The sequence below is a fragment of the Vicugna pacos genome, chromosome 9, assembly GCF_048564905.1.
Source record: "Vicugna pacos chromosome 9, VicPac4, whole genome shotgun sequence".
NCBI classification, from domain to species: domain Eukaryota; kingdom Metazoa; phylum Chordata; class Mammalia; order Artiodactyla; family Camelidae; genus Vicugna; species Vicugna pacos.
Window position 1 is genome coordinate 47,576,512 of NC_132995.1, and position 22,177 is coordinate 47,598,688.

The following is a 22,177-nucleotide window of genomic DNA, read 5'->3' on the forward strand; positions in this document are numbered from 1 at the left end:
GCTGAAAATACAGCATATTATACATGGTAATATGTCCAGGAAATTTTAAAAAGTCCAGCCTCTGAGGCCTGAAAGACAGACATAAGTGCAGGAGTTTTCTAACAAATGTATGCCACCAAGATGTGCTGCTGTGACAAGCCCGCCATTCCGGGGCAGGGAAGTTTTCGCCTTTATTTGCAGAAGCGGCCCCTGGTTTTCAGTTTAGCTCATTGAAATGACACTGAGAAACAGACAAATTGGAAGGAGTCCCAAGAAGTTCACAAAAAAAAGACTCAGAGCAGTGGAAGGGCAGAGTAATGAGGCTAGATTGCAAAGACTAAATGTATTTTTATCTAGTATTCAACTAAGTGCAATTGTGACATCTAAAAATAAGTGAGGCAGAAAAAGAAAAAAATAATTATAGGGAAGATAATATATAATAATTAACTACTGAAAAGAGTGTGCTTTAAATAATGAGATACAAGTAAAGCAGGAATACCTTGAGCTGATTATAGAGACTCAGTTTCTCACACTGAGGTGAGAGGAGTGTTATCATTTGAAATTCACAGCCCTTAAAAAAAAAGAACAGACAAAACATGTAATTATTAACTGCCAACAGTGCAGTCCAAAATGATGCAGTAGTGTTTGTCCACATCCAATTTATAAAGTTCTGCATGTTTCTCAAGTTATCCTTTTCTTTAATTAAAATACTCAGAAAATTCTTGTAAATCATGGAAATGCCTGTGATGGTCTCTTTCTGAAAGGCACTGGTAAGTGCCACAAAAAAAAATTCAGTTACAAAAAAGTAAAATGAGAGATCTTCATAGATACTGGTTTCATTGAACATCATATGACAAAGCTCAAGAAAAACAAATGTATTTAATACATAAAGTGTAGTCTCTGATTTCTTAAAAAAATTAAAGTGGTAGTTTTTAAAATTTATTTATTTATTGGAAGGGGGGTTAGGTTTATTTATGTATTTATTTTTAATGGAAGTACTGGGGATTGAACCCAGGACCTCATGCATGCTCAGCATGCACTCTACCACTGAGCCATACCCTCCCCTCCCCCAGATCCTTTCACTAATATTTTACTATGCATTATTATGTATCTATCCACAATACATCTTGTTTTTTAAGGCATTTCAAACTAGGTTGTAATTTTAGGTCATGGGTTTTTTTGGGGGGTGAGGGGTAATTAGGTTTATTTATTAATCTAATAAATAGGTTATTAGATTGAACCTAGGACCTCGTGCATGCTAAGCATACACTCTACCATTGAGCTGTAACCTCCCTCACCACGTAGTCTCTGATTTTAAAAAATAAACTTTACAGAGTTATGAAAATTAATATGGATCTGCTCAAAATCAAGTAGCAAAAGCCAATAGTTTCCTTTGTGGTAACTGGGCCATAAATGATCAAAATTAGAAATGACAAGAAAAGGTATTTTACCCAGATATTCTCAATCTAACTTGCAGATCTGCTCCAAAATGTTCTGCTACGTTCTTCTTTAGTCAGCCCTTCTCTGGTATTTAAGGGTTTACACTTAAGCTAATCATGCTTGCTGGTCCTCACCACAGACACTGACTGTCTTTATCTGTGAAATAACCTTTTAGTGATATGTCTTTGGGGCTCCCTGTCACGGTCAGTGCACAAAGTCCTCTTTGTTACCAAGGGAAAGGAGTCTAGGACTGGTTTGAGTTAAATACCAGGTCACTGTAACTGATCGCCAACACAACTTCTCAGAGGTTTGGGAGCAGGTTTTTCTTTTTATTCTTTGTACCTCTGCCATATTTCGTCCATTCTTTGAAAGGTCCTGGAGCTGAGGTTGTATATCTTCCTTGAGTGCTGAAAGGTGAAAAGAAACTTTTCTAGAGACATAGTACAATACAAATTCGATGTCATTTTTTGATGTTTAAGTTTTATGCCTATATTTTAAAATTAAAACTTCTCCACATCATTGATAAATTGGTTGAGAAAAGACATGTTAAAAAATGGAATTAGCATGTAGAGCAAAAGTTAATCAAAGCAGACTCTAGATTTACAATCTCATTAGAATGACTCATCTAAACATTTCTCAGAGATCTGGTGGTGGGGGTCACTTATTTTGCCTGGTTCGATGGAGGGCCCTCTGGCCCTGTACTCACTAAGCTCAGACCATAAAGCCTTCATCTCATAAAGTATAAAAGCCTATTTCCTAGGTCATGACTCTGGCTCTGAGGGTAGCTTGGACGCTGTGGTTCAGTCAGCTGCCCTGTTTCCCAGGCTGATGTCACTTTCTGTATGTACCCCAAGGAAGTTCAGCTCAGCACTAAGAACCATGCAGTGACTCATCTGATCCTAAGGTTATAAAATCATTTTTAAAAAAAAATCTTAGTAAGCTAACTCTTCCACTTCATGGCAGAAGAAAATGAGCCTAGTCCTTAAATTAATTATTAAAGCTCTACAGCATGTTATGAACAATGTGTAATAATAACAATTGTGTGTATTGAGTATTTGATATACTTCAGTCATTAAACTGAGCACTATCTCTGTGAGATTAAGTCCTTACAGGAGTCATGTGAGAAAGGTAGTATTATTATCCTTATTTTACAGGAGAGATAACTGAGGCACAGATAAATGGTGCAGTTCATTTTAGGACCTGCACCCCAATGTTCACAGCAGCACTATTTACAATAGCCAAGACATGAAAACAGCCTAAATGTCCATCAACAGATGACTAGATAAAGAAGATGTGGTATATTTATACAGTGGAATACTACTCAGCCATAAAAAACCGACAACATAACGCCATTTGCAGCAACATGGATGTTCCAGGTCTCACATCTAGAATATGGAAAGATTAGAACTCTGATGGCTGGACATCAGACTTTATATTCTGAGCCACTGTATGTAATACACTTATCTGTAGCTGGTTCAAAAAATAATTACGAGCTGAGGCAGCAACAAACCAAAATGTCAGGGACTCAGGTATAACTACATCTTTGTCCCTGTTGTCCTGAAGGTCACAGTCTAGTTTAATGAAGGACAAACTCGTTCTGTCAAGGCCTAGACAATAAATATTTTAGGCTTAGTGGGCCATTCAATCTCTGTGCAACTACTCAGTGTTGACACTGTGGCATAGAGTCAGCCAATGATGATATGTTAAAGAGCGGACATGGCTGTGGGCTAATAAAACTTTATTCACAAAAACAAGCTGAGGGCCGACTTCATTTGACAATCTCTGATCAAATAAATTTCATAAATAAATTACAATGCAATGTACGTCCTGAGAGTGGCATATATAAACCACTGCAGAATCACAGAGAGAGCAATGATTCACCTTGCCAGAGGTATTCAGGGGAAGAAACATTTAAGGAATATACCTAAAAATTAGTAAATTAATTGGCAAGAAGGTTAAGATACCCTAGGCAGAGGTGATGGTATAAGCAACATCTTAGAGGCAGGACATTTGAGAAACAGTAGATAGTTTAGCAAGGCTGAAGTACAGCTATATAGTGAGTTACAGCATTAAAAGAAAAACAGAGAAGCAGACAGAATAGAGGTGGCATTTCATGACAGGTCTACAGTAGAATGCTAAGGAATTTGAATTTTAAATGATAGAAGATGGGGAGATATTAAAAACTCTTTAACAGAAATATCATCATTAGATTTATGGTTTTTTAAAAAATGAGTAATTCTGCAGGATTTTCTTCAAAGGGAAAAATGTGATAGAACATATTCAAAAAGCACCTTTTTTGTACTGGATACGCCCAAGTTTTAAAACACAATTTAACTTCAAGAAATACACTAATACACTGTAAGGAGAAACAATGGAAAGAAAAAAGCCCATGCTGGCTTTTGCAACTTGAGATGCTATTACAGCTTTTTTATTAAATGCCCTCAAGCTATACTTTTTGTTTAATTAGTCTCTGCATCTTGGATTCATGCATAATTTTTATGTTGTTTGTGAATAGGAAACTTGTTTAGTAACTGTCCTCTGTTTCAGTCCAAATAAAAATGTTTTAATCTAAATTTGTATTTATGAGATGTCCATCCTGTGCTACCATTGCTACCATTTCTACCATTTAAAAATATGTTTCACACCACAGTATTTATTTTGGCACAGCATGCTTATGTTTTGTCCCAGGTCCACCTTCAATGCAAACCAAAGTAGAAATTTTGTAGATGAAGGGCAGGGACAAAACAGCAATGACCTCAAAGTCAGGACACGTGACACCTCTTTAGCTCCTGCCACCAATTAGATGGTTCACTTTGAATTTACTAACTCTCAAACCAAAAAGCAGATTACCAAAAAGCAACATATCAGAGCACTTCAGAAAGAGAAGAGACCTTCTTCAAGTGTATGGTAACTGGCAAACTGAATCATATTTTTAGGGCTTCGAATTTTTAATTTTCCTAAGTTTTCTTTTCCTTAACCGGCAAATCCTTTTCAATCACACATACACACTCACACACATTTCCAAATGAAATCTTGGAAATTAAAATAGGAGCCCCCTGTGAGTTTGTGCTCTAATAGGTGGAAAAGACTAATGTCTTTTGAAACAAAGTGTGAAATGGTCAATAGAACCTATGACAGAGTCATCTGAGATCCCCTATAACTCCCACTACAAGGAACAACGCATGAATATTTTTAATAGAACTAACACAAAATCAGTGTGTTTTTTAAAATCTTCCAGTTAAAATAATTGTTCTCTTACGATAAACTAAGCTATGACTTAAGTTACCTTCACTGTAAGCCTACCACTCCCTGTGCCTAGGTCTTGGCACTGACAGAGACACTATTATCGAAAACCGAACAATGCAAATATAAATTAGATATAGCCATTTTCATGGCAGGATTCTCAATCTGAACTATAAACAGGTTATTAATTGTTCTGAGAAGATTTTTTATTCTGTCTTAGGACAGGTATGGTGACTTGAGGAAAAACTGTCCTTTAATCTGTTAAAACAATGAATACCTTGATTGATTCTTTAATGTTAAATCAAACTTGTGTTCCAGAGATAAACCCTACTATTCATCATGCATTTTCCTTTTGATATATTACTGGAATCAAAGTGTTACTATTTCATCAAGGATGTTTCCAGCCATGTTTATAAGAGATGGTAGTCTGTACTTCTCCTTTCTTGTAATGTCTTTGCTATCAGTGTCACTGGCCCCATAAATCAAACTGGAAAGTCTTCCCCTCTCTAATTTCTGAAGGAGAATTTATAAATTGGTGTTATTTCTTGCTTCAGTATTCAACAGAATTCACGCAGTGAAACTATCTGTTTGGAGCGTGCATATGTGCATATCTAAAGGTTTTTTGGAACAAACTTAATTTATGTGTGTGTGTTCAGTTTTCTATTTCATTTTGTGCCAGTTGATAAGTTGCAGCTTTTATGAATGTGCCTATTTAGACTAGGTTTTCAAATTTTTGACATTAAAATGTTTGTAATATTCGCTTATCTTTTTTAATATTAGTAGACTCTATAGAAATAGCTCTTCTTTTATCTCTAATATTGAATTGATCATTTATGGTCTTTCTTTTGTGTGCAGCCTTTCTCAAATGAGTTTCCATGAGAAAATTAAGGCCCCAAATATCCACTGAATGGAATGGATTTATCTGTGCACTAGAATGACAGCAACTATGGACCATTGGGGGGCATTTGGGAAAATTGTCCCTCCCTTCATTTTCTGTCTTGTTTAATTCTTCCATGAAAGTTTGTTTGTTTGGTAAAGACTCCTTGAGGAGTTACAGTGTTTCCCCTTAACTGCTCAGCCTGCTCTCCATATAACATGCGAAGTCACTGTAACAGCAGAGTCCCACTTACCCTGTCATTTGGGGTATGGCCACATATACTACTCCAAATGCATTATGATCTCAATGAGGTGGTATTCTTTTTGTTTAAACATTTACGTATCTTTTAAAAAAATTAAAAGAATTAAAATATTTGATATTTTCCTGCATATTTATAATTTCTGGTGCTTTTTATTCTTCCCTAGAGTTATTAGCTTCCATCTTCTGTTGCTTTCACTTACCTAGAACAATCTGAGAATTTCTTGTAGTGCTGATCTCACTGCAACAAATTCTCTTAATTTTATTTACCTGAAAAATGTCTCTATTTCACCTTGGTTTTTGGAGGAGATTGTTGACACATGTAAAACTGAACTGACTATTAGTTTCTTTAAGCACATTAAACATTTCCCATGGCCTCTCACTTCTTTTGATGAGAATCAGTTCTCATTTGTACTTTTGTCCCCCTCACGTAATGTGTCACTTCTGCTGTTTTTAACATTTTCTCTACATCTCTGATTTGTTGCACTTTGACTTTCATATGCCTAGCTGAGCTTTATTTTGCATTCATCCTGTTTGGTGTTTGCTAAGGATGATAGATTTATATTTTTGTGTCTTTCACAAAATTTTGGAAATTAAATCATTATTTCCTCAAATGCCTTTTGTCCCATTCTTTCTTCCTTCTCTGGGTCTCAAATGACACCTATGTCATATGTTCTGTAAGTCACTGAGGTGCTGTTTATTTCTTTAATTTTACTTCTCTGTGTTTTTCAGAATAGATAACTTGTTAGCTCTACAAATTCCCTGACCCCTTCTTCTGCTATCTTCAGGATGCTTTTAAGTCCATTCAGTAAATTTTTCATCTCACATATTTAAGTTCTAGAATTGTTTGATTCTATTTTATAATTTATAATTCTCTGCTTAGATTTTTCTAATCCCTCATTTTGGCCACAATTCCCTTTACATTCTTGAAAATATATAATACATATTTTGAAGTTCTTGTCTATTGATGGCTATATCTGAGTTACCTGGGGCTGAGTCTTTATGCACCACAGGGTCCCCTGATATCTTTGCAAAAGCAGACCACTCCTAAGAAACCTTTCATAAACTGAAATGGAGTAAAGCAAAGAAGCAATTACCTTAAAACATATCTTGCTAATGGATGCACAAAAATAAATCAAGATAAAGCACATATACTCAGACACAGTTCAAAGCTACAGTAGCTTAGTGCTTGGACATCAATCTTGGTAATATTGTTTTGGATATGTCTCCTCAGAGAAAACAAGAAAAAATAAACAAATGGAGCTATATGAAACCAAAAAGCTTTCGCACAGTGAAGGAAATCTAACAACAAAATGAAAAGGCAACCTACTGAATGGGAGATAATATTTGCAAACAATATATCCAGTAACTAGTTAATATCCAAAAATATGCAAATAACTCAGACAACCCAACATCAAAAAAAAAAAGCCTAATTTAAAAATAGGCACAGGACCTAAAATAAACATTTTTCCAAAGAAGACATACAGATGGACAACAGGCACATGAAAAGATGCTCAACATCACTAAGCATCAGAAGAACACAAGTCAAAACCACAATGAGATATCACCTCACACCTGTGAGGATGACTATTACCAAAACGTCTACAAATAACAAATATTAGTGAGGATGTGGATAAAAGGGAATGCTTGGGCACTGTTGGTGGAAATGTAAACTGGTGTAGCCTCTAAGGAAAATAGTATGGAGATTCCTTAAAAAATTAAAAATAGAACTACCATATGATTTAACAATTCCACTCCTGGATGTTTATCCAAAGAAAACAAAAAGCACTAATTAGAAAAGATACGTTTGGCTATTTACAATGGCCAAGATATAAAAGCAACCCAAATGCCCATCAACAGATGAATGGATAAAGAAAATGTGATATATATGTATATTATATCCAGTGGTATATCCAACAATGCATTAAAAGGATTATGCACCATAATCAAGTAGGATTTATCACAGGGATGCAAGGATTTTTCAGTATCTGCAAATCAATCAACATGATATCAAATTAACAAATTGGAGAATAAAAACTATATGATCATCTCAATAGATGCAGATAAAATTTAACATCCACTTATGAGAAAAACTCTCCATAAAGTGGGCAGAGAGGGAACATACCTCAACATAATAAAGGCCATAAATGACAAACCCACAGCTAACATCATACTCAATGGTGGAAAGCTGTAAGCATTCCCTCTAAGATCAGGGACAAGACAAGGATGCCCACTCTCACCACTTTAATTCAACATAGTACTGGAAGGCCTACCCACAGCAATCAGAGAAGAAAAAGAAATAAACGGAATCCAAATTGGAAAGGAAGAAATAAAACTCACTGTTTGCAGATGATATAATACTATACACAGAAAATCCTAAAGATGCCACCAGAAAACCACTAGAGCTCATCAGTGAATTCGGTAAAGTTGCAGGATACAAATTAATATACAGAAATCTGTTGCATTTCTATACACTAACAACAAAGTATTAGAAAGAGAAATTAAGGAAACAATCACATTTACTATCGCATCAAAAAGAATAAAATACCTAGGAATAAACCTACCTAAGGAAGCAAAAACCTGTACTCTGAAAACCATAAGACAATGATGAAAGAAACTGAAGATGACACAAACAGATGAAAAGACATACTGTGTTCCTGAATTGTTAAAATGACCATACTACCCAAGGCAATCTACAGTTTTAATGCAATCCCTATCGAAATACCAATGGCGTGTTTCACAGAACTAGAGCAAATTATGTTAAAATTTATATGGAAACAAAGACCCCAAGTAGGCAAAATAGTCTTGAAGAAGAAGAATGGAGCTGGAGAAATCATGCTTCCTGACTTCAGACTATACTATAAAGATACAGTAATCAAAATAGTATGGTACTGGCACAAAAACAGACACATAGATCAACAGAACAAGATAGAGGGCCCAGAAATAAACCCATGTACTTACGGTCTATTAATCTATGACAAATGAGGCAAGAATACACAATGGAGAAAAGACAGTCTCTTCAATAAGTGGTGCTGAGAAAACTGTGCAGCTACATGTAAAAGAATGAAATTAGAACATTCTCTAACACCATGTACAAAAATAAACTCAACATAGATTAAAGACCTAAATGTAAGACTAGATACTATAAAACTCCTAGAGGAAAACATAGCCAGAACACTGTTTGACATAAGTCACAGCAATATTTTTTGGATCCAACTCCTAGTGTAACGGAAACACAACCAAAAATAAACAAATGGGACCTAATTAAACTTAAAAAGTTTTGCACAGGAATGGAAACCTGCAACAAAATTAAAAGGCAGCCTACAGAATGTGAAAAAATATTTGTAAATGATATGACCACTAAAGGATTAATATTCAACATATTTAAACAGTTCATACAACTCAACATCAAAAACACAAACAACTCAATTAAAAAATGGGCAGAAGAACTGAACAGACATTTTTCCAAAGAGGAAATGCAGATCACCAAGAGGCACATGAAAAGATGTTCGACATTGCTAATAATCAGGACAATACAAATCAAAACCACAGTAAGATATCACCTCACACCTGTCAGAGTGAGTATCATCAAAAAAAACCAAAAAAACAAAACAAAAAAAACCACACAAATAACAAATTGTTGGCAAGGATGTGGAGAAAAGGGAGCCCTTTTACACTGTTGGTAGGAATGTAAATTGGTGCAGCCACTGTGGAAAGCAGTATGGAAATTTCTCAGAAAACTAAAAAAACAAAAAACAAAACTACCATATGACTCAGCAATTCCACTCCTGGGTATATATATCCAAAAAGACAAAAACAAAAACATTAATTTGAAAAGACATATGCATCCTAATGTTCACAGCAGCACTGTTTACAATAGCCAAGGTATGGAAGCAACCTGTGTCCATCAACAGATGAATGGATAAAGAAGATGGGTGATATACACACACACACACACACACACACACACACACACACACACACACACACAATGGAATACTACTCAGCCATAAAAAAGAATGAAAATTTTGCCATTTGCAGCCACATGAATGGACTTGAAGGGCATTATACTAAGTGAAATAAATCAAACAGAAAAAGAGAAAGACAAATACTACATGATATGACTTATATTTGGAATCTAAAAAATACAACAAACTAGCGAATGTAACAAAAAAGAAGCAAACTCACAGACATAGAGAACAAATTAGTGGTTACCAGAGGTGAGATGGGGTGAGAGGAATTATAGGGGTGGGGGAGTGGGAGGTACAAACTACTGGGTGTAGACAGGCACAGGGATGTATTGTACAACACGGGGAATGTAGCCAGTATTTCATAATAACTCTAAGTGGAAAGTAACCTTTAAAATAGTATACTAAAATTTTTTAATTAAATAAATTAAAAAAATTTTTTTCTATTTTTTTAATTTCACATCTATACAAGATGGTGGCTGCTCACTAAATGTACTGCAATAATCATTTAATGATGTGTATAAGTCAAATCATTATGCTGTACACCTTAAACTCAGACAGCACTGTCTGTCAATTATATCCCAATAAAACTAGAAGAGGGAAAAAAAGCTGCAGTGGCTTGATGCTGAGATGCTGAGCTCAGGTTCCGGGAAGGAGCTTGGAGGGGCCTCTTTCCCTGCTGAGAGGGGAGGTTTGCATGCTGCCTCCATAAAGGCTCACTGCAAAACAAACACTGAACGCTATCTTCACTTTTTGCCTTTTTTCCTTAAAAGTGAAAATCCTCTTCAGATTTCCTTCAGTTAGTTGAAACAGATACTACTGTAGGTCTTTTGTAAAAGCCAACGGGCGTAAAGTGAACTTTCAGAAAGCGGAGGATACCTGTATTTTCTCTCTTGCTTTTGGGTCACATTTTCCTATTTCTTCATGCATCTTCATTTTTTTTTTATCCTAGATGCTGTGTATGATATGTTACAGAGACTCTGGTATCTCTTACCCATCTTTAAAATATTAATAATCTTTATTTTAGCAAACTGTTAACTTAGCTGGACCCAAACTTCAAACTCTGTCTCCCTGAGATGAACAGCAGTGACAATCTCTGCTCAGTAATTTCAGGTTTCCTGAAATTGGAAATCAGGAATCTCCCCTGCACATGCCAAGTACAAGGGTAGGACAAGGATTTGGGGGCTTCCCTTCAATGGTCTCCTTCATCGTGGGATTTCTTTCTCCATATTCTAGCCCCTAGAAGCCATAAACTCCATTTCTCTGACTACAAACCACTAAGACTGTGGTGTTTTTCTTGAGGTCCTGGCCCCACGCAAAACAAAATTGGGAGAACAAATCATATTCATGGCATTTCTCTTTGGTCAAAGATAATTTTCCCTACAGTTTCTGACTGCTTTTGGAGTGCATTCATACATTACTTTCTTATACTGATTTAGAGTTATCATTGCTGTCTGCTGGAGTGTTAGTTTAACACAGGCTACTTCGCCATCACTAGAAGTCATTCATACACTTTCTATCTTCATGTGGAAAAGTTGAAAGACCTAAATCCCATTTTTATGGCTAATAACATTAAGTCTTGCACATAGTAGGGACTCATAGGACACTGTGTTGAGTGAACTTAGGCCCTCCTACACAGTCTTTGGCGACTTTTTTAAATTTCAATTTTCTGATTTAAAAAAATAAATGAGATTCTCTACCTTAAAGTCCAGTTATACTCCTTACCCTCCAATCTGCCCCATTTTTCATGCCTGTATTATTTTAATAACCACCACCTGTCATTCATCCTCTAAACTCTCAGCTCTCCACTGTTTTTCACAGTGACTAATTTATGTCTCTAAAAACCAGGATGATAATGAATTCCAACTTCATCTCAAATGACAAAATCTTTGGTAACTATCACTACCAGAATAAAAACTTTGATTTTTAAGGTAAGCAAGTTATTTTTTATCTCCCCAATTCTGACTCGAAATTAAGTTTTCTGTTATATCCCACACACCCTGAATTCAAGCCACCCCATTCTACTGGTGCAGAAAACTGTGTTACAGCTCAGTATTACAGCTCAGCGATACAGCTCAGTTGTGACAGCAACCTGGACCAGGGCACTCAGAGAATTGGAAAACTCAGGTTTATTATGCCAGCAAGCTCAGAAGAGTTAACACTCCAAGCTCTGGACCCCTTCTGTAGGTTTACACAGGCTTTTATAGGCTGCCAGTTTACACTTTGCAACATCATATGCAAATAAGGTATAAGAAAAGTTGACTAATTAGGAACAAGCTTTGTAGAAATGGCTCTATCAGGAGGGAGAGAAATAACCAATCAGGAATGAGGGAAATGGGCCAATCAGGAGTGAAAGAAATAACCAATCAGGAGTGAGATCCATGCAAATGAAGTACTACAAATGGACCAATCAGGAGTTAGCTCAGGGAACCAAAAGAATTTTAGGAGTAAGTTCCACTTTCCTAGAAGTAAGCCCTTTCAGAGGCAAAAAGTGAGACAGAGCCACTGGGCCAGGGAACCTGATGGTGCCGGGAGGAGACTAGTGGCCCTGCCTGGGGGTCCTGCCGGTCTTTTTTATGGGGCTTCCCACCTCACTACTTCATTCAGTATATCTTGCGTCCTCCCCACCCCACCTTTCCTCTCATTATTTTCAACTTGCCAAATATGCTAATCTTCTCCAGTTTAAAATAACATTCCCTCTGTAAAGCCTTAGAAAAAAATCACACCAGGGTCTGAATAAGCCCTTTTGAGCCATTATGATGCTCCTTTATCATATTCATTTTCTGTCTTGTAGTTCAGCAAATTTATCCTCCCACTTTTGTATTTTGCAGGGAGAAAGTACACTTTAGTAATTCAAGTGCAGAGCTAAGTGTACGGTGCTGGTGATTCTCTGATGCAACTTTAAAGCAGCACCATTCACACAATTGGACCCCTGGTAGTACCATCCATGGGACAAAATACAAATATCACCTCGCCTTGGAGGTTGGAGAACTCATCTGGGCTTTTCACGTTGTATGCTCAGCCAATGCCCACAGAGCACAGTTAAAACTACTTATGTTGTATTTTCACAAAGTTGAAAAGGACGTGATGACCCCCGTCCACGTCTCATCTATCACAGCCTCAAGTCCTACACATCTACTGAGGCTCTAGGAATTATTACCCTGCTCCTTCCCATCTTACAGTGATCAAGTTCATGGTTTGAAATAGGAAAGATCAAACAGCCAAGTTGTGCTGCTGGTCTGTCTCACTTTCATGCCAAGCATCAGTTTGGTTCATGCAGGAGGCACATTTCCTGCCTGGATCTTGTCCTGCCTACACATGCAAGTAGTCCAGCATATAGTCTCGGCTGAAAATAACTTCCTGTTTGAATGAATTTTGAAAGCAGAAGAGGTGGGACTGAAAGAAACTGATGCTTCACTAGGGAAAAAAAAAAAGCATCATCAAGCCCTTTTATCTTTCTGCCACCAACCATAGAAATTAGAAAAATATAAAGCATCAAGCTGCATTTTTTTCACCCTTCTTTGCAGTGAGAAGACAGGAGCACTTGTTTGTTTGTTTTTAAAGTTATTTCTTATGGTAACACATCACACCTCCAGTTTTTGGTTGGGTAAATCAAGACGTAGGAATGCAGTGACAATGAGAATATGGATTTGGACATCAAACACATCCAGGCTCCATCCCTGCACCTTTGCTTCTTCTTATTTAAGTGGTATTAGGCATGCTGCCTCTTTAAACTGCAGCTTCCTATCTGGAAAGCAAGAATAAAAGAAGTCTGTATTCCGAAGGTGGTGTTGGGGACTAAGTGAGATAACATGTGTAAAGTGCTAAAGTAGGACCCGATTCATAGTAAGAACATTATCAATGTCATTATTTTTCCTATTATTCTTTTATATATTTCATTACCACCACATGTCACAGAGGTAGGAAGTGATGGAGAGTGACTGATCAAAAAATGACAACATCACTCAGTAAATTATCAATGATACAGGCTTCAAAGCTAAGCTTCTTCAATCCCTACACTTAGGACTTTTCTTCTATATTATGGTAAGGATACTTCAATAGCTATAATTTCTCCAAGAAGTCATAGGGATCCAATTTACAGTCTGCTGTGACATTTTATATTTTTATCATCACGGTTTTTTTGTTTTTTGCAAGCTCAGAAAGTAGTAGAATGACACCTTAAATATCTAAGTATGTGCAGCTTTTGGGGTTTTCTGATTTCTCTTTACAGAATTTTTTTTAAACAGACTGAAAATCACCCTTTGTATGCCCAAATGCATTAACCATGCACACGTATGCATGTACACGTAGACAGAGGCATGAACGTCCACCAGAACCCAGCCAGCTGCTGGAGAGACGGTAGTAACTGCTCTGGATGTTCCGGTGATGCATACAGTGTGTTCAGGGAGAACACGGTGAACCTGGTACCCAAGTCTACGACGAGGCAGGCGGCAGACAGGATGAGAGTGACGGCACCTCCTACTCTTGTTTCTCAAGGAGAACGTGAGACAAATGGAGCTGCCGACGAGTTTGCTATTAAACCTTTGAGGAGCAGATATTACAATTTTTCATGCCAGTCAGCATGGAAATAACAACCTGGAATTAACTAGAATTTCAAATAACATTAGAGCTCTTGTCAGTAGTACCACAGCCAATGTATGCTAACAAGGGTTTTCGTGAGAAGGCTTCCTGTGCTGTGCTTGTTAAATCAAGCGGAGCCCGAGAAGAAGCACCGTTTCTCGGGGAGAGTATTCCGGACTTCTTTTGAGTTAGAGCATCGAGCATCTCGTCCCCTTAGATTTCCAAAAAGATGATTCATAGACGAATAAATTAAATTATATCAATAAATAGTGATGCTTCTCTGACCAGTTAAAGTTGCCATCTGCTTGTCTCCGAGAATTCCCCCAAAGAAGTTCATCTTACAGCTAATTTAAGCCACCGTGGGAGCTTTAGAGCAAAGAGAAACCACGAGTTTCTTTCCTGCCGATTTAAGAAATATTCTCAGTGTGAAAGGCAAATGTCCTAAAGGCAGAACTGATGACAGAGCACTTTTTAGAAACTCTGATTTCTAAAGGATTGCTCAGGTCTAGTCCCTAGAGAAAAGGCTTAACTTAGTTTTCTATCTACTGAAAAGAAATGGAATAAAAATCTAAATACCGGTCATGAGACAGGCCACCTAACTTCTCCGGAGAATAACTACTGCAAGATGGAAGCTTAGAAGAAGCTGGGGGGGTGGGGATGCGGTGAGGAGAGGATGCGGGGGGGGGGGGGGTGGTGGGGAGAGGGGAGGCACCTGACTGAGAACCTCACGTTGGGCTGGCTCTCAGCTTCCAAGCAGTGTCAGGACTGGTTTACCTTGTAACTGTCCCGTGAGCCATTCGACCTGGGGCACAGCCCTTAGCTACTGGGGCTCCTGTGAAACAGACACCACTGCCTACACCCTGAGATCACGGAAAGGCTGAGTGCCAGCCCTCAGCACAGGGCCTGGCCCACAGTATCAGCTCAAAAATGGTAACTCTCAGTAGGAGTTCAATTAAATAAAAGCCAATGGAAAACTATTCATGGATTCACACAAATCCTTTAGTTTAGTAACTGTAGTTACTAAACTTCAGTAACTATAGATTACCAAAACAGAGGACGCAGGAAATAAGTTATAGTTCTTGGTGAAGATGGCCCTGTCTATCTGTATAAATGGATAAAAATAAATAAGCTTATCTGAATACACGGATTGGTTTCCTTCTCCAGAGTATCTCACATGACCTGTTGGACTGGCCTTTATAACTGTCCATCACTGGTAGTTTTAGTAAGTTTATGCTATCCCACTATACACATAAATACTGCAAAAATAATCTCACAACAGAAACGCTGCTCTTTTTCTTAGTTTATAATTACTCTGTCATGGAATGGAACTTTTGTGAAAGTAGCCTGAAAAAAAAAATCAATGATAACAACAACTACCATTTATATAGTGTTTATGGAACAAATATTCTACCATTTAATAACCAGAAGTCCTAGGAATGCTCATTATAAATGTGCCCTTTACACATGGGAACCTGAGAAATAGATGAATTCAGTGGTTTCCCAGTCACATGACTCCTCCCTCATTGGAAAAGTCAGAACTCAACTGGCTCTCTGATGTCACTCAGAAAACAGTTTTGCTGAAACATATACAGTGGTGGATGCTCATTCCTGTTCCTCATGCTCTCCTTTCAAACCCAGCGAGCCAGGCTCACCCTTTCCAATCAGTGGCAAGAAAATACCCTCATCTTTCAGGGTTGTGTCCCAAGAGATTCAAACATGTCCTGTTGCCTGTACCAGGATGGGTTTCAGTGTCAAACTCCGCAGGGATGCAAGGAAGCCCACTTGCATCACAGCTGGAGCAATTTGATATAGGAAGTTTTACCCGTCCTAAAGTAAACATTTTGGTCTCTGTCTCTTGTCTGACTCCTGTTTCTATCTTTCAACTGCTTCTAAACTCAGATGTGAAGAAAAGAGGTTCAATTTACCATTTCAGAACTCCAACATGTTTCAGGAGGTAGTTAGGTGAGAGACTTTAATTTAAATGAGATTCTGTAACGTCTGTCTGTCCTTTCCAAAGTTAAAGCCCTCTGCCCTCAGAAATACACAGCTGATCACATACTATCCCATCCAAGCCACAGGATTATAAATCTGGAATACAGCATTATAACTAGTCAAGACATGGAAGCAACCTAAATGCCCATCGACAGATGACTGGATAAAGAAGATATGGTGTATTTACACAATGGAATACTACTCAGTCATAAAAAAGAATGAAATAATGCTGTTTGCAGCAACATGGATGGACCCACAGATTGTCATATTAAGTGAAGTAAGTCAGATAAAGACAAATATCATACATATGATATCACTTATATGTGGAATCTAAAATATGATACGAATGAATTTATTTACAAAACAGAAACTTAGACATAGAAAACGAAATTATGGTTACCAAAGGGGAAAGGGGGGAAGATAAAATTAGTAGTTTGGGATTAGTGGATATAAACTACTATATATAAAATAGATAAACACAAAGTCCTACTGTGTAGCACAGGGAACTACATTCAATATCTTGTAATAAACTATAATGGAAAAGAATCTGAAAAAGAATATATATATGTGTGTATATAACGAATCACTTTGCTGTTCACCAGAAACTAACACAACAGTGTAAATCAACTATACTTCAATTAAAAATAAAATAAAATAAAAGTTGAAAATTTAAAAAAAAAGAAAACAGTATTACAGGCTATATTATTTTGGGAGATCTAGAAGATCCTAGCTAACAATAGCATGGGATGTCTTCTCTGCTGGATAGGAAGTGAAAAAGCTCAAAGATGAGAAAAAGTGAATGGAAGGTGCTCGAGGCACCTGTTTTAAAATGAGCAGATGGCGACATCAACCTCACCTCGTCTCCTGAAGTAGCTGAGTGACTCTGGGCAACTGGACAGCTCTAATGCTTAGTATTCTCTCCTCAAAGTTAACAGTAACACCATCTATCTCTTAGAATTATTCTAAATATTACTGTTTGGAGATATTACCATTCGTACATGGTGATGCCAGCAGATCAGGAGATGACTGCCACAGGAAAGACAGTCGTTGCTCGCAGTTGCAAGAGTATGGGGCACACCAGAGCCTCTGCTGTGGTTTCTGCAGAGAAGAAAAGGCAGGCAGGGGAAGCAGGTCTAGGACTGGCTACTGAATAGCTGCAGTGGGTTCTGAGGCATGGAGGCCGCACCTAGCTGTCTGGTACCGGACGGCCCTGGGCTCATAAGGCAGGTGGCTAGTGGCCCAGAGCCCGAGTGCTCTGTGAGATCTCATAGAAGTAGGTGTGGGAGGGGGACAGGATTCGGATCGGTTGTACGCATATAAAAGGCACCCTCTGTCTCTAGCAATCGGCTGACTCTGTAGGGGGATGTCTCTCCAGGGTGAGCAAGGCCCCAGATGTTAAAGAATCAGACACATATGGTTAATAAGCTCCATCCTTCAGTTATTCTCACCTTACCCATTTTAAGCAAAAAATACATCCTAGAGAAGGGAGAAAAATACGTAGCTATCATAAGTCAAATTTCAAAACCTCAAGGGACGATAAATCACAGTGTTGCCTGATATTTACAAACATCATCTTTATAAATATTGGCTTCTTTATATTCAGTGATTTCTACACTTTCTTTTCCTAGTAGGCAGTAAGCTGCATTTGCCACAGCAATTAACATCAAAATGGTGAAAGATTCAACCCGCAGCAGGCCTTGAGGCTCAGGATGATGAGAGATTTAACTTCTAGTAGATCTTGAGCTTCATTATACGCCCATTGTAATATATTAACATGGTGAATAACACGTCCACAGGCACCATGGCAATCCCAAGGACAGCCGCAAAAGGTCAAAGAGTGGAAAATGGCCAACTTCCTGGGAAGTCCAGCCCCTTCCCCTTAGACTGGTCCTTCCACTTATTAGCATATGAAGCCACCAAGCCCATAAAAATCAGCAACGGGGCGCCTCGCGGCCACCCCTGTCTCTCTCCCTCTTTGGAGACGGCCCCCATTCTATGGAATGTGTACCTACTTTTAATCTGAGCACCCAACCCCCACACCTTGTGGCCTTTCTCTTGCCTTTCAATGTATCTCTCTGAATAAATCTACCTTCACTCAACTGTGGCTCACTCTTGAATTCTTTCCTGCACGAAGACAAGGACCTGCACTTGGCGGGGCATGTCCCAGGGGCTCAACCGAGACCTGGGATACAGCCCTTCTCATGCCCCACATCTGTTTTCCTGCATCATATCCAAGCGGTTAGCACAATGACTTCCCCTTATCTGTCATCTATCACGGTCACAGGTTATACTCCTGTTTTCTTTTTCTCTTAATGATTCTCATAATTTCAAATGAGATGAGAGAGGGTCCTATGTGCCCAGACACTATGATATGCTGGGTGTTGGCAACATGGTCCTGGGAGACTCTACACTCACATGGAGCTTACAGTCTAGTGGAAGAAGCATGTGGTTTGGTTTCAGCGGCACAGACCAGCAAACACATTAGACAGATGTCGTCTGCACACCTTAGGGTCTGGGTAAAACTTCCAAAGCTGAGACATCAACTGGAAGCTTTTCCCATTTGGCTCCAGGACACTGGATACCTGAAGCATGACATTCTTAGTAAGAAGTTCAGTAGAACTGTACACACCACTCCCTATTAACTAAACATCAAGGTGGATAAGAGGGTCTTTAATCTTCCATCCAGAAAAGCACTTGAGAACACAAAGGCTGCAACAGTGCAAGGTATATGATAACTTACCAGAAAAGCCTCATGCTGTTGATTGTCCCGGTGCAGAATAACATGAGGCTTTAATGACAAGGAAAAGGAAACCAAAATTGACTTACTTTGATGTTACTGCCAACTTTTCTTTGATAAATAAGTATCCAAAAAAATACCACCCAAATCACAAAACCTAAAGTCATTCATTTTGTTGTATAAAGGTACAAGATGACAGCAGAATTTGATTTTACTTTACCTATTGGATTTATTTCTGCAATATATGTAAAGATAATTTTATATATTGATTCATTCTGCCACTGATTTTCATTATGACTTAGAAATATGGTCTCTAATAAATAATTCCAATCTGAATAATGAACAAAGTTCACCCTTCAAAACTCTGAGATTCATTTATTATAACATGAACACTGAATCTATTTCTTTTCCCATAAAAGAAGCAAAAAGGAGGCTAAAACTCTAAGTGCACACAATAATTGTACAGTCACTACGAAATAAATAATCTAAGGCTTCACACTGCCCATGTTTGTTACTGATCTAGATGTTTTCCAGAAAATGCCAAGGGACAATAGGCTCAAACTCAGAAGTTATACTGTGTCAATCATCTATCTTGGTAAGCGTCAGCTGATCGACCAAATATTTAATAACATATGGGTTATTCAGAACTTGGTACCTAACTAGATAGCCATTTATGTGGATAATTTACTGAGAAAATTTTTAAGTTTCTTTTTGCCATTTAAGGTAGCCAATTCATTTACAGAGATATCCTGGAGGAGCTTTTCAGGCTTAACAGGATTAAGAATAACTTTGCCATTTTTCTTTCTCTTTATATTTTACGGTGTAACTGATCATAGAGTAACTTTAGCACATTTGAAGTGTCAACTTTGGAAACGTGAATTCCTCAAAGTGTAGGGACTCACTTGGAACCCCTGAGTGGGTACAAGGATTATTTTAAGCTGAAGACATTTGAAATTCAACATATGGAGAAAGAAGCCTTTTCAGAGCTTTTCATATCTGACTAAAAACATAAACTTTTGAGAAATGAGGACTGCCTTAAATTCCCTCTTCAGGACAGCTTCTACTGCCAGGAAACTAAGAGGAAACCTACAATACATCCCCTTCCTGGTGGGGTTTATGACCTTGAAGAAAACAGAAAAGACTTTGAAAAAAAACAGGATTACCTGCATAGACAAACATTACCATAAACTTGTTTCCCATTTGTTCTCTTAAGAACCCACTTATTTTTCCTTAAAAACCCTATCTGTTCCTCTGATAGAAGCCATTTCTTCCAATTTCCTTGCCCTACTAAGTTTGCCCTTTAACTCCAACCATTTAACCAGCAAGCTATTTCTTTTGTTGGCTCTTGGGTGCACACAAATCAGCCTTTTATCTATCTGGTCAGCCTTTGTCAATTTAACTTACAGGCAGCAGTCACTGAACCTAACAGGGAAGAGGAAAACGTTTCTCTTCCCCCCTTCCCCAGCCCCACAAAAGTATAAGGTAAAACATTATGGAATTCCTAGAATATGTTGATTTGGAGATGGGAAAGGGATACAGGAAGAGAAGGACATCAGAGAGGAACTATCACAACAGACCCCAACTCATCTATAAAACTGGGAAGTCGCACTGAGATAGGCCCGGGAGGCTGTTCTCAGGGTCGTGAGGCTGTTCATACCCGTTTTTAACTCCTCTTATTTTTCCGTGGTAGATGCTATTGATTCAAAAGTCTGACACTAAAGCGTTCAAAGTTTTGACTGTGAAAGTGTCTTCCTCTTAGGTCCTTATTCTCCAGATGTGTATTTTGCAGAATGAATATCCCTATGTTCAATTTTAAAATAAAAGTAATTTCACCCTTTTTCCCTTCTCCTTCCCACACAGAGATTTTCTGGTATTTAAAGTGCAGCTAACAACTTTTCACTCTCCTGGAATTTTTAGTGGCATCTGCATGAAAATTAAGAAATACTTTGGGAAAGTAATTCAATTTTGCAAATGCAAAGCTAATCTCCGCTCATCGTCAAGGCAGTAAAAACGTAAGAGATTTCTATATGGGGAATTTCAATTTACAAAACCTTAAAGAAGTGAATTACAATGAAGTCAACAATCTTAGAGGCAGCACTACGGTAGAGGGGCATCCCAGTTACACAGGGATCCAGCCAGGAAGTCAGACAGCCTCCGAAGCCCCCATTTGGCTAACCAGACTCCTGCCAGCGACTGTTACAACTTCTCAGCTTCTTTCTCATTCCAAGATTTCTGGCTCTTGGCAGAAGACAAAAAGGTTCAAGTTGAGAAAATCAAACCAGAAAAAGGGAGAACACTGAGCTTTTGAAGAAATATGTGTGGCATTTACACACTTTCATCCTGCAGAAGATGGTTACATTCCCAACCTTTTAAAAAGAACTCCGCACCATCTGGCTTTTACGAGCAGTGGCTCATCCACCTCCGCTGTCTTCAATGGGGAAAAATCCTGCTCTCCCAGGATGTAACCAACATATTGACTTCAGCATGAAGACAGAGCTAAAGCAGATTTTCTGCATTATTTGGCAATTCAGCTTTGTGATGTTAATTTTAGAAATGCACATTGTCCTATTTGGACCATAAGTATTTGGGAAAGATTTTTCTTTCTCTTTTCTGTACTAGCACTAAAACAATTTCAACAGTGTCCTAGTATTAATGGGTTAAGATTAAGCAGTCAAACAAGAAAAATGATTAGCATTAGTGGAGCTTATCGGCCACATATGTTGATTTTATCTATTGGTATCACTTTGGTGATAAACCTGCTATTGGAATAGCTTTTTAACTATATATATTTTTATTCAATAAATAAAGGATGCAAGAGATTTTTTAAAGAGTGGCTTTAAAGCCTAGAGGTGGAAAGTATATTCCTAAACTACCGGGACTCAATTTTCATTCATAATCATTTAAAATAACAGTACTTTGAAAAAAGTCTCTTCTTCAGAGCATCTGTGATGATTCAGAACCTAACTCAACATTCTCAACCCCCCAAGAATGCTCTTCCTAACCCTGGTCTGACACCTGACGATTTCTTTCATTCTCCTTTCTATTCAACATACTTTTTAAAAAACTAACTAAATGGTCAAGACTTGCATGGAAAAAATAAAT

At 37.9% G+C, this 22,177-nt stretch overlaps 1 protein-coding gene across 1 annotated transcript in view; it reads right to left on the reverse strand.

The window, feature by feature from the left end:
* Positions 1-477: 477 nt before the first annotated feature.
* The window catches only part of LOC116281933 (uncharacterized), a 207,957-nt gene continuing 186,257 nt past the window's right edge, over positions 478-22,177 (reverse strand). The window contains exons 5-6 of the mRNA XM_072967773.1: positions 1,762-1,826; positions 478-550 (exon numbers count right to left, since the gene is read on the reverse strand). Of these exons, the coding sequence (XP_072823874.1) occupies positions 543-550; positions 1,762-1,826 (73 nt within the window). The 3' untranslated portion in view covers positions 478-542. The remainder of the gene's footprint in view (positions 551-1,761; positions 1,827-22,177) is intronic.